At 37.7% G+C, this 25,078-nt stretch overlaps 1 protein-coding gene across 2 annotated transcripts in view; it reads left to right on the forward strand.

The window, feature by feature from the left end:
- Window positions 1-25,078, forward strand: part of prkcbb (protein kinase C, beta b) — a 199,517-nt gene that overhangs the window by 139,617 nt on the left and 34,822 nt on the right. For both annotated transcript variants that reach the window (XM_030141271.1, XM_030141269.1), the window contains exons 11-15: window positions 6,767-6,858; window positions 11,362-11,424; window positions 12,956-13,094; window positions 14,985-15,065; window positions 15,629-15,736. In XM_030141271.1, the coding sequence (XP_029997131.1) occupies window positions 6,767-6,858; window positions 11,362-11,424; window positions 12,956-13,094; window positions 14,985-15,065; window positions 15,629-15,736 (483 nt within the window). The remainder of the gene's footprint in view (window positions 1-6,766; window positions 6,859-11,361; window positions 11,425-12,955; window positions 13,095-14,984; window positions 15,066-15,628; window positions 15,737-25,078) is intronic.

Below are 25,078 nucleotides of genomic sequence, written 5' to 3' on the forward strand. Positions count from 1 at the left end.
AGCAAAACTATTACGAGAAAGTCTGGAAGATACTATTAAAGAAGAATGGGAGAAGTTGTCACCCGAATATTTGAGGAACACTTGCGCAAGTTTCAGGAAGCGTGTGAAGGCAGTTATTGAGAAAGGAGGACACATAGAATAAAAACATTTTCTATTATGTCAATTTTCTTGTGGCAAATAAATTCTCATGACTTTCAATAAACTAATTGGTCATACACTGTCTTTCAATCCCTGCTTCAAACTATTGTAAATTTTGCTTCCCCACCCTGTACGTTAAACATATATTCAATCTAGGTTTCACATATATTCCATTTTTGTTCGTGTTGTACTCTTTTGTAGTTTTTATTTAGTTCTATTTGAAAACTAAAACAAAGATTTTTTCACAGCTACTTTTATCAGAAAACTTTTTGAAATATTCCAACTTAACTTAATTTAAAGTAACTATTTTGCGATGCCCTTTGTAGGACCCACACATTGGCATTTCATTTTATGAGTGGAGAGCCAGTGTGGTGTCCTGCTGAAGGACACAGCAGCACTGCTGGTGAACACTGTGGTCTTAACAGCAGTCACGCTGCCCGCTGTCACAGGCTCACAGCTGGAACACACACACCGCATTTGATTCATGCTCTGCTTCTGACGTATAATCCATATTAGACTAAAGATGAGTCAACACGGGAGTTAAGATAGCTCACTGGCTCCATACTTAACACTGTCATTTACATTCACATGCTAAATGGTCATGTTTTATTAGTGAACACAGTGTGATGCGGGTCTGGTTAAATGTTAAAGTCGACCTGACTGAACACACACACACACACACACCAGAAATGAGTGTGATAATCCTCCTCTGCAGTACGTTTCTGACCAGAGGAGACTGCTTTAGTACATATAGGACTTATCAGGCATTTGTAGCACAGTCATACTGGAGTATATAGTGGACGTAATGAAGCACTTAGAGGGGTCATATTTGGTTAAACCCACTTTTATTAGTCTTTGGCACCTTTATTTGTGTACTTGGACCCTAATAGTTCTATACGTTTGAATTTGAACTTTCTAGATCAGGGGTGTCAAACTCATTTTAGTTCAGGGTCCACATTCAGCTAAATTTGATCTGAAATGGGCCAAACCAGTAAAATAATAACATAATTATGTGTAAGTAATGTCAACTCCAAACTTTTCTCTATGTTTTAGACCAAAGAAAGTTGATTTACATTATGAAAAGGTTTACATCTGCAAACTATCTTTTCAAAAGATATGAATAACATGAACAAACTGAAAAAAATAAGTGTAATTTTAACAATGTTCTGCCTCAGTTTATCATTTACACATGTACATTATAACCTACAGATCACAGTGGATCTACAAATACACAAAACATTTAGCAACAGGCAGAATATTGTTAAAATTGTACTTATTTCTCTTAAGACATTTCAGGTGGTTCAGATGTGTTCAGGTTGTTTACATTTTTTGTGAAATTATACTTTGTTTTAGTTTAAATACATGAAAATATTCACATTTACAAAGGGAAGAGTTTAGAGTTGTCATTATTTATATGTTATTATGATAGTATTTTACTGGTCCTGCCCACTTGAGATTGAATTGTTCTGAATGTGGAACCTGAATTAAAAGGATTGTTAACATCTTAGTGTAATTTTTGCATTTCACAAATTCATCCCGAGGGCCGGACTGGACCCTTTGGCGGGCTGGACTTGGCCCCCGGGCCGCATGTTTGACACCTGTGCTCTAGGTACTCCAAAGCTGTCTTGACACTGCAAAAATCAAAATCTTACCGAGTGTATTTTTCTCATTTCCAGTCAAAATATCTCATCACACTTAAAATAAGACATACTCACCTAAAGAGTAACTTTTCAGTGAGAAATAAGAACTTATTTTTAGACAATAGATCTTGAAAATCTTATTTCAAGAAATCTTACCAAGATAATTTGCACTTGTTCCTTTGGCAGATTTTTTTTTTTTTTGGCTTAATTCAAGCAAAAAAAATCTGCCAGTGGAATAAGTGAAAATTATCTTTAGATTTTGATTTTGCAGTGTATATTCATTTTGGCAAAAACTGAGTGGATTTCTATTACTTATTTCTATTCCTGCTTAATTTGTTATATTTACAACTAGTTATGTCATGACATTTGCACATATAAGGTCAAGACTTCCGACGAACATTTCTCAGAGTACGACATAATTGTTTATTAGCAGCAGAGGTTGTAGTCCATACTGAAAATATGTCCAAACTTCAAGCTGATTACCTAAAATGTTCAGTTGTTGGTTGAACGCAACAGAGCAGCACAGTCAGCAACCTGGAAATGGGTGGGGTCATGTGCTTTTCAAAGGCTAGCGCTCAAAACGACCTTTTTCGTGTCATTACTCAGAAATAGTAATGATGAATTCAGACCCAAGCGTAGCATTTACAGTTTACATAGACCACAGGGATATGTTTTAAATGCATAATTCCATTTAAAAAAGCAAAATATCACACCTTTAAGTACAAATATTAAGTGCTTGTACTTTAGTTGGGTGCTTCTGTTGTATGTAACTTTATACTTCTACTCCACCACGTCAGAGGCAAATATTATGCTTTTACTTTGATAGTTGTAGTAACTTTACAGATTTATTGATTCCAACACCTTACATCTGTTGATTTCAATGGGGTTTTTTTTATAAACTCAGGGATGAACTGTTTGCATGATGAGTTGAGAAAATCGTTCATTTTCTTAAGATGATTGAAGTTAAAGAGATAAAATATGGTCCAAAATATCCAGAAGTATAGAAAGTACTTCAGATGAGCTCAACCTTTTATATAAATATTAATACAGCAGTAATAATAAAGGTGAAATATGCAATATGTAGGATTTTTAGGGACATCTGCAGAATATACAGGGTGGGGAAGCAAAATTTACAATGAACATTTAGTTGTTTTTTCTCAGCAGGCACTACGTCAATTGTTTTGAAACCAAACATATATTGATGTCATAATCATACCTAACACTATTATCCATACCTTTTCAGAAACTTTTGCCCATATGAGTAATCAGGAAAGCAAACGTCAAAGAGTGTGTGATTTGCTGAATGCACTCATCACACCAAAGGAGATTTCAAAAATAGTTGGAGTGTCCATAAAGACTGTTTATAATGGAAAGAAGAGAATGACTATGAGCAAAACTATTACGAGAAAGTCTGGAAGATACTATTAAAGAAGAATGGGAGAAGTTGTCACCCGAATATTTGAGGAACACTTGCACAAGTTTCAGGAAGCGTGTGAAGGCAGTTATTGAGAAAGAAGGAGGACATATAGAATAAAAACATTTTCTATTATGTCAATTTTCTTGTGGCAAATAAATTCTCATGACTTTCAATAAACTAATTGGTCATACACTGTCTTTCAATCCCTGCCTCAAAATATTGTAAATTTTGCTTCCCCACCCTGTAATATTCATAAATATGTTTTCTTTAGTATATAATCATGTGAAAATAAGAGTTTCTGTGTCTGTTATGTTAACAAGATCACAGAGAAGACCTTAAAGATGATAGGCATAGGCGTCTTAATTCTCTCTTGATTCTAACAATCTTTTTTATCTTAGGATGAAATATTCTTCACAATTTTATGTAGTATATACCACAATTCACAGATATTTTTTTTAACACATTGGTGAAGCTCTGCCCATTTTTACTTCTGAGAGACTCTGCTTCTACAAGATGTTCCATTTACCTGACCTGTCAGTTAAACAAATCAGTTGCAAAATTTTCCTCCAGCTTCATTATATTTCAGTACCACTCTTACTTTTTCAGCCCTTTTTTGTCCCATCTTATTGGAGACACTGCTTCCTTCGATTCATTTTTAGATTTTCTTGGTTTAAGCAGTTTCTCACATGTTCTATTGTGAATAAATTAGGTGACGGGAATCTGTTTTTATTCATATTTTACACAGTGTCCCAAATTTCTTGGAATTAGGCTTTTCTCTGCAGAGGAAACAGGAAACAGGTCACCATTTACAGACTTCACCATGTGGCACCACCTGGTTGTTGGTGTAGTTTATGTATCGTGGACATTTTTCCACTTCGTAGCAGGTTACACCTAACGTACATTAGAGTCATGTACTATGTTTCAGTGTGGAGTAATTATCCACTTCACTAAAAAGCCCAGCACGGACAAAAAAGTCCTGTTATAATGCAGGAATTTAGTTTTCTTTGCAACAGTGGTAGAGGAGGATGAGGCAGTATTCAGCTGGATACCGTCTGCAACTTCACCACTAAATGTCACTATACAGTCGTGGGAAAACTTATTAGACCATCAAAAGTCATAAAAAATAATGGTTATGCAATCAAGTACTGGCTCCTGTGTGTATCATGTGACTAAAACAGACAGAAAAGTAAACACAGAATGCCTAAAAGCACTGTTTTTGGCAGTACAATGCCATAGCTATTGATGTAAGAACTGAAGTGTATCTCTGTTAGAGGGGAATAATCTGGAGCAAAACTTAAAAATGTCTTCTTCACTTTGTGCATTTAAAAGGATGTATAAAGCCACTATAATAACAGTCATGAAAAATTTACTGCCGCAGGTGGGATACGTCTTTTCGCCCTTTGACACTCTTCCATACTATACTCTGGCATGTTGAATTTATGTCTCTGTCCTCCCTAATCTGTGTAGCAGAGCTTCGTAAAGTAAATGCACACAGAGTCAAGTCAAAATCGGAGATCGAGCAGAATTGGAGCCACATAAAGTGTTTATTCATGCATAAAATAAACACTGAGTTGAAATCTGCAGAAACAACTGACTTCACTCTGGGAGACCACATTTATATTGTCAAAAGTAGGATGGGTTTAGCTACAAATCCTACCCATTTTTTATCATATTTTGAACATAAATCTAGTCACGTCGGAAACCTCCCTTTTTAGCTTGTCTCTGATAGGGTGAAGTTTTTGGGTGTCTGTCAGGATTGGCCAAAACATATAAATATGCAGCTAATTCCCAGTACAAGTTTATCATATATTAATATGTAACTTTTTCCCAGAATATGTAAATTATTTCCCAGAATGTCCAAAATTTCACTTTTTTTGGTACATCACATTTTCCAAAACTTTCCATGAGCTCACATTTTCTTTCTGCCTGCCCCGTTTTGTAACTTTCCATAAATTCACGTGTTCTTTCGATAGCTACACATGGTCATTCTTTTGTGGGTCTCCCAGGAAAAAAAAGTCAGTTGCTCTGTTATAATCTACACATTACACTAAGAATAACATCTGGCATGCAAATGAATACAGGTTAAATACTTTTGAATACAAATTGAATACTTTTGATTAAAATACTGATTTTTTGACACCACCTAACAAAGTATAGAACATTATCTGAACAAGTGAATATCTAGTTATAACATAGAAGTACGCATAAAATAAGATATTATTGTAATTAATTATCATGATAAGAAGATATTATCACATTTATTGATCATTGTTTTTGTAGTAAATATTTCTGAAGTGCATATAAATATTATAGTTTATATTAAAAACGGTTGATTATGCAAATCTGATTGTGTGTGAGGTGACTAAAAAAGTGTATGTGAATGGTTTATATGGATGTTTTGTGTTATTGTAAAAATATACAGAAAAAAAGTGTGTTAACAAAGCAAAGGAAGTGGATTTAATTTAATTATTAGTTTGTAAAAAGGGGTGGGAGTCAATAAGTTATGCTTCTTCCCAGTCCTTTTCGAGCACAGAACAATTTTGTTTGACCATGTTGTGTGGTTCTTTGTGCTCAAAATAAAACTACATGACTGCTACTACTAAGTGATTTTGGTTATTATTAAGAAAACCATGGAAAATGACTAGATATCAGCTCTTAAATTAAACTCTTATGAGCTATTTTTGTTGTTATCATTATATTTGTCCAAACAAATGGACCTTTAGTTGTACCAGGCTTTAAAATGAGCAAGAAATTGAAGAAAACAAGGGTTGGTCTAATCATTTTAGGTTCTAATCACATTGAACCTTTAATCTAAAAATATTATATTTAAGTATAAAACATTGAGTGTATCCATTTCACTGGACACTGAATCCTCTTGCTTTTCATCTGTTAAGTACAGTTTGCTGATGATCTTTATACAGTTTTACGCAACAAAGGCTTTGAATGCAGAAATGTTGCTTCTATAGGTATATTTTCACAGTGTGGTATTAGTACTTTTGCAAGCTATGCAAACACATAACCTCAATTTAAGCTGTGATGCACACACACACACACACACACTCTCTCACACTCTCACACATATATAGATTTACTTCAGACATGCAATGTAGACTGGCCAACATGCACACAAGCAACAGTTCTTATAACTTATCAGGCGGTGCAGGCAGACTAACTCTTATATACACTACATTCATACACAGAGACACATTACTTTCTGCAAAACACACACAAATACACACTGCAAAACACCAAATCCCTCCACTCTCGCTCACTTACTGTACCTTATTGGCAATTTCTGTAGATAATAGAGAGGAATTGGCTCTTTAAATTGATGTCGCTGTTTTCTCTCAGTTGAAGACTGATTGGAAACACAGACGACTCATCCTCTCCTTTTCATTCTTCTATCCTTTCATATTTAACCCTTTCCCTTTTTCTCCTCTAATTTCTCTTCCATGTGACCTGTCAGTCTCGATCTAAGACTGAACACTTACTTTCTTTTTTTGACGCTATTGCTTTGACCTCTTACGAACGTGTAGTCTCTAACCTCTCGTTTGCTGTTATCTCTCCGCAGGACCGTTTGTATTTTGTCATGGAGTACATAAACGGAGGAGATCTCATGTATCAGATCCAGCAGGTCGGCAAGTTCAAAGAGCCTCACGCTGTGTGAGTATACACAAACGCGCAGCAGCGGCAACATTTGTTCAGCCAAAAACTGAGATTTGATGCTATCATCTATCAAGAAGTCAACCTGCTGCTTACACACAATAGATGTTTCACAGTTTGTTTTTTATTATTTTGAATAAGCCATCAGCAGTTTGACTGGCTGAGGTGATAGATGAGTAATCCTAGCAGAGCCCCGGGCTGAAATATGTTGTTCAACCCCGCTGAATGTTGCCACCCTTGACGAGCTTCAGAAATGAAAGTAATCCAGCAGCTCCAGAGAGTTTTCACTGTGCGGTAGAATACCTCCAAAACTGCAGAATATAATTAAGGTGGCTGGTGAGATCACTGGTGTCAAGTCGATCCAACAGGCTGACATATTTGACAAGCGGACTGTCTGGAAAGCAAGAGCCGTGGTGGAGTTTGCCCTTCATCTCTTTTATAGAGGAATTAGACTTTCTTCCCTGTGGCAGACGGTTTAGACTGCTGAAGGGCAAGTCGAATAGAGGTGGGGAACCCTTTTATCTAAGGCCATCAATGTGATCTACTCTGTTTCATTTATTTATTAGACAATACACGGGCTTAGTGCGCAGTCTATCAATTCATCATCATCATCATCATCATCACGTCCTTATGGGTACTAGTACTGTTAAACCAGGGGTGTCAAACTCATTTTCTTTCAGGGGCCACATTCAGCCCAATTTAATCTTAAAGCTATACCGTATGATGTGGCATTTTTACACTTTTCTTTTGTCATCTTAAAATGCTCCTAATAAGCATGTGTCAAACTAAAACGTAAAAAAAATCCACCAGGTATTGAAACTCAAAAATGTTTAATTCTCATATATTTGTGATAAAAGTCTGACCAATCATTTTAGTCGGTCCGAATGAAATAATTGGCCGAACCTGGCTGAGCCTCCTGTCAACCATCCATTACGGCCGTCCAGCATCCGATCCATTATCGCCGTCCCCGCATCCGATATGTGTACCTGTGAATCTGACGCTTCACTGGCGCTGCTTCTCCTGTCACTGACCACAGTCTACTGTCTAGGATGTGTTTGGATAGAACTGACATGCACATGTGGAAAGGAAAAAACGGATTTATGAACAGAAATAACAACCAAGGTGAACAAACAGGAGTCCGATGAATAAAGGATGGAGATAAAAGTCCGGAAGTCAGCTGTACTGGACTAAACAGGTCTGCACAAAGCTCAGCTTTTTTGACCATGGGACTCAAACACGTACATGTACTTGGTGTCACACAATGTAGGATTATGTAGGATGATAAATGTATGGACTATGAAACCTCAAACGTCCACGAAAAATTCGCAGAGGCCACGCGTTCACAGTGTGTGCATCCATCGCCTGGGCATATCATCTCCGTGGTGCAGTGAAGAGACTGACCCAGTACTGTGCAGACCAGACCCTTAAATACAAATACCTTAAATGTATCTGATTACTGAGGGAGGGGTCCGCAGACACACCGAAGCGGACCGGACCTCCACCTCTGCTTCCTCCGCGTGCATCAAGTGAGAGGAGGAGAGAGGAGGGGGAGCCTCAGAGCTCAGGCAGAGGAAAGTGGGCGGGGCTTTGGAGGGAGGCGGGTTGTTCATGTTCAAACTTTTACTAAGTGCTGTGAGAAATGCCACATCGGTAGGTATAGCTTTAAGTGGGCCGAACCAGTAAAATAATAGCATGATAGCCAGTTAATAATGGCAACTTCAAATTGTTTTAGTGCAAAAAATAACATTCAATTATGCCAGTATTTACATTTACAAACTATCCAAACAAAAAGGATGTGAATAACCTGGAAAAAAAAAGGGATTCGTTAAGAAATATAATTAAAATTTTATCAGTATTATGCCTTGACTTATCATTTATACATGTGCATTATAGGTTAGATCTACAAAGGCACAAAACATTTAGTAACAGGCAGAATATTGTTAAAATTGCACTTAACTTTCTTCAGACATTTCAGGTTGTTCAAGTTATTCACATTTTAAAGGATAATTTGTTAATGTAAACATTTTCATAATTTAATTTTTTTGCGATAAATCAAAGAGAAAAAAAAATGGTGTTGTCATTATTTATAGGTTATTATGATGTTATTTTTGAGTTTGATGCCCTAACTTGCACTTTGCAAATTCATCTCACAGGCCGGATTGGAACCTGTGGAGGGCCACATGTTTGACACCTGTGTCTTAAACCATCATTAGTTTTGTTGTTTTAGCAAAGACCACACAGGCAGTTGTCAGTCTATATCAAGATTCATCCTGCATATACAGGAAATATGCACATCAATACAACTTAAAGTTTCAGGAAAGAAAAACAGCTTCTACAAACCAAAGTGTCAAGAATTTAGTGTGACCTCCGATTGGACTTAACATGTTTTAAGTCTTTTATTCAGTCCGTGCTTGCTGCTCTAATCTTCAGCTGTTTTACACCAGGTTTTCATTCAACACTGTTTGTTATGAGAATGGACGTCACACTAAAGGCTGACTTGAACATGTAGAAGTCATTAAGAGATGTTTTTATGTGTCTGTTTTGATTTCTGTGCACATATTTAATGTACTTCCCTGTTGTATTTTAGAAATAAATGTCTGCTCATTTCACGACCCCAAAAACAACAAGACTTTTACATAGAACTATACAGTGTAAATGTAAAGCAAATTTAAAAAATGTAAAAATTCAGTTGGAAGTCTGCAGCCACCAGCAGCTCACTGACTTACTGTAGTGAGACAGCCAGGATCTGGCTTGAAAGTGAAGCCTTGCTATAAGTCTATACTTTTTTTCAGGAATCGGTCTGGTCTCGTAACCCCCACCCCCAACCCCGAAGGAGAGGCAAGGGGTATTGTTTTTGGTTCAGTTTGTTTTTTGTTTTTTTTTAACACTCTAGCAGCAAAATTATTGGTTGAATTCATACCAGATGTGGTTTGTAGATTGCCAGTGACCCTGAATAGATCTCCTTACATTTTGGGAACAGTAGGTCAAAGTTAAAAATGTTTTATGAATTTTTCAAATCTTTTTTTTCCCCATTTACTTATAATGGGTGAAATTTCAAATGTCTATCGCAGCAAAACTATTGATTGAATTCATACCAAATTGAGTTTATAAATTGCCAGTGACCTAGAATAAATGTCATTACATTTTGGAAAAAATAGATCAAAGTTTAAATCTCTTATGAATTTTAAATTCTTTTTTTCCCCCCATTTACTTTTAATGGACAAAATTTAAAATGTCTGTAGCAGCAAAACTATTGCTTGAATTCATACCAAAGTGGGTTTATAGATCGCCAGTCACCCAGAATAGATGTGATTACATTTTGGGAAAAGTAGGTCAAAAATTTTTATGAATTTTGTACATCTTTTTTTCCTCTCCCATTTACTTATAATGGGCGAGATTTCACGTCTATAAAAACATCAATTTTGGTTCAGTTTACTTCAAACTTAGCACATATATAGAGGCAGTTGATATGCTGACATCAGCACACACATAGACATGATGACATCAGCTGGATTGATGCCAAATTCAAGCTACAATATGTGCGAGGGGCGGGGTTTGTTGTGCCTGGCACCACTTGTTTAATTTATTTAGACCCTCTCATAGGGGACTGATGGTTCTTTTGCAAATTATTGTTAGCTTAGCAATGTTTTGAGAATAATAGAAGACCTTATTGTCTGCTTTTATTGCTATTTCTGAATAGGCTACATTCACTGGGCTTTTATTGGCAGGTGTGAGGAGCTTCTGTTTATTGGATAAAACATATTCTTTCCTCATAGACAGCTCAAGTGTATATGTTGCATTAACATCATCAAATGAAAATGTTTTGGATTCACATATGCTCCATGAAATTTAGCGTTTTACGACATTAGTAAGTTAGTTCTCAGCATCAGCTCACACATGAGCTTCCCTCGTTCTGCCTTTTCATCCAAATATGGTCACTTTTGGCTCTAAAATAATAAGACAACAAAGGCCAACTGTAAATTTCTTTTATTTAGTTATCATAACTTTTTCTTCAGTGGCAACAAAATGCATTATACAAAATCCTGTATTCTTGTACAATTTTTCTAATGGATGGTCTTCATGTGTTTTTTTTTCTATATAACCCCTAAAGTTGTGTTGCTATGTCTACCTGCAGCAGCGATGGTCCTCTGGTCATCATTCAGATCACAGATAAAGCATCCAACAAGCTCAAACAAGCTCTGCGTATTCTTCGCCTTTTCTCAAAATGGCTCTTGACATCTTTTACGTGCTCTTTACAAGGAGACATTGATCGCACACACCCACACAAACACACACGCAAACACAGTCGAGTGCATGGTCAGTGTGTCCAGACTCCTGCTGTTGATCTTATCAGCTGCTCCCTGGCCTTGAAGAGACAGCGCTGACCTTTATGCCGACACACACAAACAGAATGCACACACACAAATTATCCCTCTGTTTTCCCCCTGTCCTTTACCTCGGCCTGTTTCTAATTAATGTTGTTGTTTCTCTCGGTGTGTGTAGCTTCTACGCTGCAGAGATCGCCATTGGTCTGTTCTTCCTCCATCAAAAGGGCATCATCTACAGGTAACCTTCATAACACACCATTCATAGTGGATTTACACTGAAACATAGGACGAGTTACATGGGACGAATACATTTACTGTGGAAAATATTAATATTGAACAAACATTACTATTACTTTAAAACATGTTTTGTTGTTTATTATACCATCCTGAGCCTCTGCCTCCACAAGTGACTCAGCATCCCATCAGAATAAAATACATCTTCTTGCTCATTCATTTTGTCATTCATCAAAGTCCTGCTGATTTGATCCAGAGAGAGCGCAAATAAGGAGAAATGTTTACCCAATGATGGGTCCTTGATCGAGCGTAGTCTTCATGCAGTGGTAGACATTTACTAACTTAACTTCAGCACAATTTTCAATATTTTACAGGGAATTTTCATTTTGATAAACTTCTAGGGCTGGATCTACTAAAGGTTTGCGTATATAAGCAAAAAAATGTACAAACTGATTTACTAACAGTGCGCACTAAGGGTTGTGTCTTTCAACGGTGCAAAATAGCGCGTCTGCATTCAGTTAGTACGTTTGCCACGATGAATTTGCAATATGGGGCATTTACACGCAGTTGTGCATGTGCTGAGAGGAGAAAATGTAAATATATTAATTTCGCACACGCAAAGTGATTTATCAAACCAGAGAGCAATTTTGCTGATAGAAACTGTGTCTATATTTAACACATCTCAAAGGGAGATGCAAACAGTTTTTATGCGTAGTTCCACACACATGGCTGTGGTTATTGTCTCAAGAAGGAGACATCGAAATGATGAAACAAAACGCAGAGAACACATTTTTCACCTTTTACTTTTCTATTTGATCTGATTATTGTGATTAAAAATATGTACTGACATTAGGCTACTGTGTGACAAAATTATGTGTGCCTAACAGTCATTCAATCCAACAACCCCCACGGCCCCCCAACCTCTAAAATGAATCCGGCGCCACTGGCAAGCAATGCCATTTAAGAACTTGTAGATGAACTAGGGGATGATTTGGGGCGTGTCACCAGGAGGAGTCATGTAGAACCTTCTTTGAGAAAACTCCTCCAAGTTTACATTTCCATGTGTCTGGATCATTCCAGTCACTGTTGCCATTAGTGCTGGAGTATCCTAGAGCAGCTTTTCCAACGTATTGTCTCCATGACGATAACCAGTATGCCGCCGCCGCTGCCCGCCCGATTTTTTCAGCAAAGATGTCAATAACTGAACGTAAAAACATGTGTCTCCATCTACTGTCATTTCTTAAACTCCATGGGTTTTACTGGTGAATCAATGTTGTAGAAGATGACGGTGTTTCCATGCTCACTACGGAGCCTCTGAATGTCCATATCTGATGACCATGAAAAGATGACAAACTGTATTTTGCACCGATTATTTACATATATTGGTAAGATTAGTGGATCAACAGGTATCACACATTTTAGATCAGCAGATGCCTTTGATCGCTGGTCGATGTATGGGTCTTTATGGGTTAAGTAGAGGATCTGAATACTTCTTCCTCTATCCTACTGTAATATTGTGTGTGATTCTCCTGCAGAGACCTGAAGTTGGACAACGTGATGCTGGACTGCGAGGGCCACATTAAGATAGCAGACTTCGGCATGTGTAAAGAAAATATGCTGGATGGAATTACCACCAAAACCTTCTGTGGAACACCAGATTACATAGCTCCTGAGGTAAAGTGTGTGTGCGCAGTCAGGGATGAATGATGATAGATGGGTTGGCTCTACGTGTGTTGTCTCTGGGTTATAATATTCAGTCATGTTGATGTTTCTTGTATTGATGCAGCTGCCACAGGAAGCACTCGATGGCAGTGTGAAGTGATTGACAGGACACAAACATTTCATCTTCTAGAGAAACCTGACTGATCGATCAGTGTCCTGAGGCCACAGTCATTTGTTTAGACTGTATAGAGTTAGACCAGCCTCAAATCTGCTCTGAAATCAGCCCAGTTCTCCATTCTCAAGAATCTTAGGGGTGTTCTTAATTTGAGGCTGGTGGTTCACATCTTAATTGTTGCCTGTAACTCTGCTTTTAAACATATTTGATATTTAGGAGTGAAAATCCATGATGTTAGCTAACATACACCACTTGACAGTAAAAATCTCATCCTATTTCTTTGTCATCTCCTCGTCCTTATTCATTCAGCCTTTATTTTCACTGTAAGTTTGTGTTTCTAACTATGTCTCCATGAGATGATGTGATATGAGAGCATGTGAAGTGTGCGCTGCTTCATTGGGCACAATGATCTTAATAATGTCCTGTATGTTTAATGTGCCAATATTTGCCGTTCTTGGAGTCTGTGTATGTTTAATATTAAAGGGAATGATATAGGTAAAGATCAGGCTTTGGACAGTCTCACAAATGTCTAATTTATTTAAAGCCTAAAACATTAGCAATCCCTACAATCTACTCCCGCTCTGCTGGTAATATTCAGCAACGCATTTAGATAAATTTAAGTATCCCGAGTCTAACTCAAGTATTAAAATTAGTGATGTCCTGATCTGGATTTTTTTTGCTTCCGATCCGATCTGACTTTTTTAGGATTAGTTTTGCTGATACCAATCTGATACCGATCCAATACTGATTTTTACAATAAAATTTTTATTTCACAATTGGGCCGAATGTGGAACCTGAACTAAAACAAGTATGACACCTTTAACTCTTAATAACTTTAATATGACCTATTAACCTGGGCTAATTGGTTAAATTAAATTGCCCATATGTGTGAATTGTCTCTATATGTCAGCCCTGTGATGAACTGGCGACTTGTCCAGGGTGTACCCTGCCTTCGCCCCTATGTAGCTGGGATAGGCTCCAAGTGACCCCCATGACCCTAGTGAGGATAAAGCGGGTTCAGAAAATGAATGAATGAATTAATGAATGAACTTTACTATAATTTTTGCACTTTCCAAATTCATACTGTGGGACAAATTAGAACCTTTTGCAGGCTGGTTTGGGCCAGAAACTTTCACTTGAGGGAGCAGGACGAGTGTTTACCCCTCCCCCCCGTCCCAGCACCGGGTCCGGATCAGACCAATCTCGTGACTAAATCACATCCAATCCAATTTTCTTAAAAATGCCAGATAAGCACCCGATATGGATCTATACATCCCTAATTAAAATAACATGTAACTATGATAAATGAAGCCCCGCCATATTAAAGGTTCAATATGTGAGATTTGCAATGTTAGCTAACTTCATTTAGATATAAATCAACCTAGATAACCAACAGCAATGTGATGTAAGCATACATGCGAGTACAGATATTCTTCAGTCTTCTAAGTCTTTTATTGTTGTTTCCAGACTACATTTTGCTGAACCTGAATTTTCTAATAAAATCTTTTTTACTTGTTATACTCTGACTGGACATGCTTTCTGCTGAGTGGACTGAAAGCTGTCAAATCAGCTATGTTTTAAGCAACAAAACATCTTAATTTACCCAGAATTCAAAGCATATTTGTTCATTTTAGAATGCTTGGACATCGATCTGAAGTCCAACTTTTACTTAGATCTAAGATGAGGTGAGTGCGTCTTTACTGAAGCTCTTTTTTTGGCTGTTTTAGATCATAGCCTACCAACCATATGGAAAATCAGTGGACTGGTGGGCCTTCGGCGTGTTGCTGTATGAGATGCTGGCTGGACAGGTTAGTCTGTGTTCATTGTGTCGGGTTGTAAAAGATGTTTAACAAACTGTATTATTATAAGGTCACAAAAAAATAAGCACATCCTTAAATGTGGACCAAGCTACTCTGTGAGCAGCATTTGTATTCATTCAGCTAAATGTTAAAAAGAACAAACATTTGTGCTTGTACCCTTTAAATTTGACATTGTGTAATGAAAGGTTAGCTATTAAATTATTCGCCTTAATGAGTTTTTCTCTCATGACATTAATAATTGTTAAGAGTAGATGTGACATTTCCAAACAGTGGATATCTCATTTGAAGTGGATATTTTGAATTCGTTGAGTCTGCTGCATTTTGATTCTGACAAAAACGCTTTCAGGGATTCAGTTGTAATAACCTTTATTTGTCATTTCTCCTCCTCTCCTCTCCTCTCCTCTCCTCTCCTCTCCTCTCCTCTCCTCTCCTCTCCTCTCCTCTCCTCTCCTCTCCTCTCCTCTCCTCCTCCTCTCCTCTCCTCTCCTCTCCTCTCCTCTCCTCTCCTCTCCTCTCCTCTCCTCTCCTCTCCTCTCCTCTCCTCTGTCCAGCCTCCATTCGACGGCGAGGATGAGGATGAGTTATTTCAGTCCATCATGGAGCATCACGTCTCCTACCCCAAGTCGATGTCCAAGGAGGCTGTTGCTATCTGTAAAGGGGTGAGTGTATAAACACAGAAGAGAACACAAGACCTTGACACCTCCTCACAAAATATCTCTCTTCCCCTCTGTCTTTTTTAGAAACACTGTCACACACAAAAGGGAGAATTGGGAGGGTATTAAATTTGTTTGAGGAAAGGAAGCAGGAAGAGGAGGAGGAGGAGGAGGAGGAGGAGGCAGGCAGGGAGGGAGGGACATCAAAATTATCTGCATAATTAAAACCATTGTGAAGGAACATTTATTTGGAGTGAAACAACATTGTTCGCTCTCACTATCTATCCTCTTTCCATCTCTCTCTCTCTTTGTCAAAACGCTCTCCTCTCTCGTCCTTCTCGCTCTGCAGTGTTCATTGTTAAGCCTCTGTTTCACTTTTTTTTCATTGTACATCCTCCCTCTCTCACACACATCCACACTCTCTCTCTCACTCACACACACACACACACACACACACACACACACACACACCCATTGCATTTCTCTAATAGCCTAAGCCTGTGCAGTGTGCTCGGTTAGCTGTGGAAAGTCCTCTTCAGAACAGACCGACCAGAACCAAATGTTGCCTTGACACTTCCCCAGCTGGACTGATGTGTGTGTGTGTGTGTGTATGTGTGTGTGCATGCGTGTGTGTGTGTGTGTGTGTGTGTGTGTGTGTGTGTGTGTGTGTGTGTGTGTGTGTGTGTGTGTGTGTGTGTGTGTGTGAGCTGATTATAGCTACAAATGGAGTGGTTGTTCCCCATCAAACCACCTCTCTCACCTGTCTCTGTCTCACTTCTTACCTTAACGGTTCACCAACCACAGCAAACTCTACACACACACACACACACACACACACACACAATGACAGGTTTAGATACATATCTGTCCTTTAAGCCAGCGCAGGTCATCTATACATGACAATCTGTTTGGCTTTCAGGACCTCTCCATTGTATCCTGTATGCACACAAACATGAAGAGACAGTCAAATACATTACTTAAAGGTACAACATACAATATTTTTTGCATTAAAACATCTGAAAATGACCATGAATTGTGTTTTGCATTTACATTACATCAACGGTTCCAACAATGTCCATTCAGAGAAATCTTTTTTTTCCAAGTTACAGCCCATATTGGCATCATATCCCCTTTATAGGGAAATGTGGTAATCATAAGACAAGACTGTTACGCACGCACGAAGGTAAGTATAGATCATACAGTAATACAACAGTACTTCATCTGCATAATTTTTTCACTATGTTGTCTGGCATTTCGCAACACAATAAGCCAACACAGCTGATTTATTCATTTATTTATACATTTCAATATCAATTTATGCCCCATCCACTGGAATATTTTGCAAAATTGATATTTTCTGTATATTAAGACCTCTTATCCACATGTGTTTAAGGTTGTAATAATTGAGATTTTTAAAAAAGACGTGACAGAGTGAGGGTTCTTGAAGTGAATGAAGTGATGATAACATAAAGGCATCCGGATTGTCCACAGTTTAAAATCCACTAAATGTTTGTCTGAGTTTGTACCAGGTTTTACTCATTTTTGTGTTGTAGTGCATGTGGAGATATTTTGTAAAACAAAGGTCACGTGGACAGAATCATTTAAAAAACTAATGGAAAAATACAAAAATAGCTGTTATAGTGTGGACAGAGCATTAGATTATGGAAGCCACAGAGCTAATGTGAATCACTAAACCTTCATTTGAATTAAACCTACATCTCTTACAAATGCATCAGCAGCTGCCAACAAATTTTCTCCAGCAAAAGTAGTGAAAACAACTCCCATAATGCCACACCACTTCACAACATCAAAGAGTATATATACTTTGCAGCTGGAATTGCACAGTGTTTAATTTGTAGATATATATTTAAGTGATAAGGTGCACATTTTTTAAGAGAAGAGAGGACAAAAGATTTATTTTTCATGATTGTTTTTAAAGCAGTGTATGACGTGTCACCAATTTTTCTTCAAATCTGTAAAACACGAGTGGTAGCCTGAGTATCACAAATCCCTTAGTCTTTTCGTGATTACACACCTGAATCACTTCCCTCATGGTGAACAACTTTGAAGATGACTCCATCACAAGCTGTCTCTTTGTTTACATACCAAACCAAAACCATACCGTCACTCGGGCCTTTTTGGAATTTCACACAGCCGCAGCAGCAAGAGGCAATGAAGCCATTTCTGTGTTTGTTGCAGCTGTGGCCATAGTGCGGCTGTGTGGAACTCCCATTCCCACATTGTACTTTGCAACAAAATTTCCGAAAAGGCCCGAGTGACATATTGGTTTGGTATGTAAACAAACAGACTGTGATGAAATACACTTTGAAGTTGTTCACCGTGAGGGAAGTGATTCAGGTGTGTAATCACTGAAAGACTAATGGATTCATGATACTTAGGCTATGACTGGGGTTTTACAGATTTAATGAACAATAGAGGAGGAACGTCATACGCTGCTTTAAAGTTCAATATGTGCATAAGCTCTGCAACCACACAAACATATTAACTTACATACAGTACAAGCATGAATTAAGATGCACATTTGCACAGATATGTTGGCATGACTTTAGTCATGCATCCTCCTACTGAATTCGAAGGCATTCATAGGCAAATTGATGACAAATATGTTCACGCTGTTTGAGACACTAACACACACACACATACACACACAGGCTGTGTTATGTATTAGTGATGATTACTGGCTTGTAGTTCTACAACAGTGGATCTTCACTGGAGCATGAAAGCTCGCCTCCGTCCTCCCCCACAGCTCCCACAGCACCCTGCCGGCACTGCTTGGGTTAAGTGTATGTCTACATAAAGCCTTCTTATTCCATTACAACAAGATATTTACATTTTGAGGAAAATGTAGCTATAGCATTAACGTCTTGTCCTATGAAGAAATGTTGTCCTCTCTGGCTTTGGATCATCATGTTTCAGAGTACGAGTTTAGTAAAAATAAATATTCAGTCAAAAAGGAGCTTCAAAAAGTTTTCTTGGATAAGTGAATCACAGGCCTGTTTTTAAACCTGTACAAGTACAGTAAATTCTGATTTGTTTCATCTGCCTCTTGTTTAATGTAGGTGAACACAACCAATACCAAACACACACACACACACACACACACACACAAACCAAACCTCTAATCTAATACTGGTATTGTCAGGCAGTGTATTTTCAGGAATGTAACCATTTCGGTGCTCTTTCCTGGAGCGGCTGCTTGTACCTAAAGCTGATGTCACATTGTCATTTCATCAGTTGTGGATGTTGTACACAGTATAGGCTGGAAGAGTCAAACTTCTTCCTGAACAGAATGTGCTTCATATATATGTCGACTTCTGCTCTGTGTGTGTTCACATGTGTGGAAAGAGAATGATCAGAGACATTTCCACTCCCCTGCTTCCACCATAACCAGCATCCATATTTCATAACCGATGATGGACCACACACATAGACACACATAGACACACAAAAGCTGCTTCAATATTCTGTAGTGCTATAGTGTTAAGAACATGATGGCCTCGAGTTCACATGATTCTACAGTAAAGGCTAATTGTGCAAATGTGTTGTTAAACATGTATGAGCTGTGAAGCACATGCACACATACACACATACACACATACTCACACACACACACATCTTTTATCAAAGCATCATTTTCCAATAAAGAAAAATAGCTGCGTTTAGCACACTGACTATTAGAGCAAAAAAAAAAAAAAAAGCATTTCATTTGAAAAGAATTACATAATTTATAACCGCTAAAAGTGAAGAAAAGTAAATGGGACAAATTTAGATTTACAAATTACTTTTAAACTACAAAAATATTAAATAGTAACATTAAAATACTTTGACTTATCAATCAATCAATCAATCAAACTTTATTTGTATAGCACGTTTCATACATGGTACATGTAGCACAAAGTGCTTCACATCAAACCCCCTACTGTCCCGCAGCTGTAACTAAAAATAAAAGCAACAAAGTGAAGCAATGTTTACAGTAAGAGCTTAATTAAAAGCTAAACTAAAAAGAAAAGTTTTGAGTTTACTTTTAAAAATATGAACACTCGCAGCAGACCTCCGGTCCTCCGGTCCTCAGGTCCTCAGGTAGGCTGTTCCATAGCTTGGGGCCATAAAAGCTGAATGAGGCCTTACCATGAGTTTTGGAGTGGACTCTGGGAACAGTTAAAAGATTACTACCTGAGGACCTCAGGGTCTGAGAGGGCTCATATGTTAAAAGCAAATCAGATAAATAAATGGGGCTAAGACCATTAAGAGTTTTAAAAACCAATAAAAGCACTTTAAAACTTATATTTTTATAGATGTTATGAACACCACATATTTCATTTAGCTGGTTACATCATTTGACTTTTCAATTTAAAATTACATTTTACAGGCATCATCATGGACACCTATGTAAACAAATACAGATTTTTATAGTTATTGTTCACATGAATTGTTTCCTGGTGTCATATCATCTGACATATAAACCTAAATATACATGACCATACAAGAAAAATGTCAAATTATCTTAGATTTTTTAGAGAAGCACAAACTTGTTGATTTTTATGCTTTATTCTTAACAAAATGATGCTTCTTGAATGATGGTGGCAGCATTTTGGCATTTCAGGATGTTTACATCACAGACACAATTCTCCAAATTAATCATAATTGATGAACAATGCTCTTCCATTGCATGTGTATATCATTAGATACCTCACATAGTATGTGGAACTACTTAATGGCTCTGAAAGCCATATTTAGCCTTTCCCTGTGGTCCAGCTGATGCTTGATTTGTGGTTTTCATTTTAGACAAAAATGAGAGTAAGGGACCTTCCTGATGGACTGGAATCTCTCTAATTGCATGATTCCACCAATTTAGGGACGGTATCACTGAAAAAACTCCTTGTCATGAACAGATGTCCCACAGATTTAACTGATGTTATCTTTTCTCTGAGATTCACCTACAGCATCTGTCTGAGAAGGCTCATAAAAACTCTGTCTGCTGTAAAACCTTTTGCAGTCACATGTTCAGTTCATGTATGGAGCCGCCAGACTTAATTCATGGAGGTTTTACCCGCTACAAACAGGGTCCTGGCATAGTAGGTGAAGGTCTGGGAGCTCTTGAATGTGAGTGATGAGTCTCATGGCTTCATACACTCATGTAACATGATGCAAAATAAAGGCTTCACCCAGAAACAGGTCTGTGATGACACTTGTATATTTGAGCCAGTGTCTTTAAACCCTGGTTGTGAGGCTGAAATCAATCAGTGTAACTCTAAATGGGTGCAGCTGATGGTCCACCAGTGTGACTTATTCTACATTCAGACTGCAGGTCTTAATGCACAATTCAAATTTTTTGGTGATGTCTGATTTTTTTGTGCGCTCATTCATATTACACATTAAATGCGACTTCTATCAATTTTGAGTATGAACTGAATGCGACCCTGAAGTGACCCGCATGTGCAAAAGAGGTCCTGATGTAATATGTGACCACGCAGGCAGGCATTGTGTTTACAGAAGTAAGTACGTTTTTACGTTTTCTCCTTCTGGGACACAGAATTGTGATGTTTGTCGCATTTCAATGACATAAAGATGGGATAAATGCGACCTGGCCCTTCCCTTCAGACTGAAGTTGCATTGCAAAATATCAGACACATATTGAATTTGGGACCACATATGAAAGTGGCCTAGGTCAGATTTGAAAAAATTGGATTTGTGCTGTTCAAACTGTCTTTAACAGATCGGATACAGGTCACATATGGGCAAAAAAATTGGATTTGGGACACATTTGCCTGCAGTCTAAACATATACTTAGACTGGCTTGAGGTTTGCATGGACTTGTCATGGTAATTTCAGGCCCCAGGTGCTGCTGTGTCATGAGTCTAATGTCAGACTGCAGTGTCTTAGATCTTCTTTCCTCCATGAAGTCATGCAGGCTTTTGTCCTGTATTTCCATAACTAGGTAGTGATGGTTGTTGAAGTGAAAACCTGCCTAAGTTACACCTGTTTAGCTCAAGAGTGGACCTTTTACAACACATTCTTTCTTTTCAGGATGATCAAAATGAGCTTTTTTTGAAATCATAATGACACTGTTCCACTTCCCAAAGCTTTGTCTCCCTTCATCTGGTACTGTCAGATGTTACTGATGAGAATAATGTGGTTTTTGTCAATGAAGACATTTTTAGAGTTGAAATATATTAGAATATTTTTAGCGCATATGAATGTTGTAATCATCATGGTTGAATGTTTCAGCTTGAATGTCGGAACCTGCACAGACATGTAGACATTACAGGGGTCATATTTTGCTAAACCCACTTTCATTAGTCTTTGGTTCATTTATTTGTGTATTTGGACCCTAATAGTTCATAAAGTTTGAATTTGAACCCTCCAGGTGCTGCAAAGCTATCTTTATATTCATTCTGGCAAAAATCGAGTGGATTTCTACAACCTGTTTCAATTCCTACTTAATTTGTTACATTTTATAACTAGTTACGTCACGACATTTGCACATATAAGGTCAAGACTTCCAACGAAAGTGGCTGAACGGGACAGAGCAGTACAGCCAACAACCTGGAGGGGGTGGGACATGAAGTGGCTCATTTGCATTTAAAGGGCCAGCGCTCAAAACAACCTTTCTGGTGTCATTACTCAGAAATAGGGTTGAAGATGGACCTGTGGAATTGAATTAATGAAGAATTTAGACCCAAGCATAGCATTTACAGTTTGTGTAGACCACAGGGAAATGTTTTAAAATGCATAATTTCATTTAATAAAAGCAAAATATCACTCCTTTAATATAAACACATGCAGTCATTTCCACTGGAGTCCACTGTAAGGTTCAGTTTTCATGACACGTTATTATGGAAGAAAATACGATCAGACACTTTGTTTTTATTAAATAGAGGAAATGATGTGGAGTTTAAGTTTTTAAAAATGAATACCCTCATTCCTAGTATAGTACACACATTGTTTCAGCCACATTATACACCCAACATCCTTTAGAAAAGATTGGAGATGAAGCACATTTAGGGCTGATCACAACCCATCTGAATCTGAATCACAGTTTGTCTCCTATGAAATGCAGCCTAGTTTTCCCCTAGTTTTCATGATGTTTCTGTAGAGTTTAGGCTGTGCATGATGGCTTTTTACTGTGTTGTTATTGCCCTAAAAAATCACTTTGGACCAGTAGAATTTAGCAGTATTTTGACAACAGCTGGAAGAACCCTGAAACAAATCTGCTCACTGAAGTAAACACGTGTACATGTGTGATAGTGTTTCCTATTAATCTAGACCGTGGCAGCCTCATTTGTCCTGCAAAAGCTTTATAATGATGCAAAAATGGTTTTACACCCTAAAGTAGTGTTTTGCCTCATTGCTTCAACAAAGCCCCTGTGGGTCATTCCATCCCAAATCAACCAGATTTCAGAAAGTGCCCCGCATGACCTCCTCAGAAAAATCTGAAAAAATTCACACTTGTTAACCTACCAGATAAACGAACACATCCAAAATTTTAATGTCATATCTGTAATAGTTTCAGAGATACAGCCCTTTGAAAATTAATGTTTTTTTTTTTATTTTGCAAATTTGCTTTTCAGCCAACTTTGAGGAGCTCTATCTCCTTAGGTATTCAAGCCACACAGCTGAAACTTACTGTCTGGAGTGAAATCCCCCTGAAAAGACCATATTTTGCATCAAAATAATTGTAGGTGCCTTCATGTTTGGTCCATGGGGCCTTGAAATCAGGCGAAAAGGCTAATTCTTCCAAATGTCCTCTCTCTTCAGGCTTGCACTGTGCCATAATGGATGAATGTAGAGACCTCATTTTTTTGCATGGATTCTTATGATCAAGATGCAACAATATCCTGCAAAAGGACTACATTTTAATGAAAAGTGTTGCTGTGAGGCAATGAATAAAATGGGTCAATTTCATTTTTTCACAAAAATACTCTTTATTTAAGCACCTAAATTACCATGTGGCCAGTTAATGAAAATTTTGAAATTTTTTCCATGTCTTCATATATGTTTCAAGATGTTATGCACAAAATTTTAGCTTTGGGATAGAACTGGTTCTATTTTTCGTATTTTTTTTACTGCGTGACTATATTTTCTTCAAATTGTATACAAACATAGGTGTAAATGGCATTTTTAACAGTATAATGGCAAATTTGCAAAGTAAAAAAAAAAAAAACATAAATTTTCAAAGGGCTGTATCACCTAAACTATTACAGATATGACATTAAAATTTTGGATGTGTTCGTTTATCTGGTAGGTGAACAAGTGTGAATTTTTTCAGAATTTTCTAAGGGGGTCATGTGGGGACCATTGGTTGAATTTCCATGGAATGACCCCTGTGCAGTTCAGGTTCACTGTATGTTAGAGGAGAAAAGCCGGGCCAGCAGCACTCACAGACACAGTAATTCTATTTTGAAGCTATCATTTTGTCAGTAATATTATTATTTATTTTTTTTTTTTTAGTTACAGCAAAGTAACATGTTTCCCTAGCTCTGCAGAGACACAAACTGAACACTTTTAAGGGCAGCCTGATGATAAAAAACAGCTCCAAATGATTTTAAATGAACATACCTAAATGCTGGTAATTTCTGTTAGTATCTGCAGATGAGTATATATTTTAATAATATATAATTAATGCTTCATAAAGAACAAGCAAACTAATGAATTCTAAACCGTCAGCAGTGTGCAGGTACAAAATGAAATAAATATAAATTCAAGTAAAATCAGGATGATATGTGGACGTGTGTGTGTGCATTCATATGTGCACAGTGTAAGGTTTAGTGACCCATGGAAAATGTTATTTTAGCTCTAATGTAATGAGTTATGACTGCTTCTCCGGAGGGAGGCGCACCCACCTACACAAACACACTGACGTCACCAGCCTTGATGCTGTTCTTAAGGTTTTGTGTGGACAGACATCATAAACGGTCCTTAATTATGCCCCTGGAAAAACTGCTGTGGTTAAAAGCAAAAAAAAAAAACAGTCGTTATTCATTTATCTGTAGGCGGCGCTTTGGTGGCTTTATGTGGGATCCTCAGGGGGAGACATCTAAGATGATAGATAGTAGGAAGGAGGGATGTTTAAAAGAAAGCAAAGACACAAAGGTAGGAATGTTGATAACAATAATGGTATTTATTTATAAAGAAGGACTCATGGATGGAAGCACTGAGGGGAGAGAGACAGGAATAAATGAGATGAAACTTTAATGAATCCAGAGGGGAAATTTGGGGCATCGCAGCAGCGCACTGTTGAGAATAGATCAGATAAAGACCTGCGTTGTAGTGTAGGATTATGCCTACAGCTTAGCTTATATGTAAATGTCAAGTGAAAGCACCGCT

Source organism: Sphaeramia orbicularis, chromosome 8 (genome assembly GCF_902148855.1).
Source record: "Sphaeramia orbicularis chromosome 8, fSphaOr1.1, whole genome shotgun sequence".
Classification (NCBI taxonomy): Eukaryota; Metazoa; Chordata; class Actinopteri; order Kurtiformes; family Apogonidae; genus Sphaeramia; species Sphaeramia orbicularis.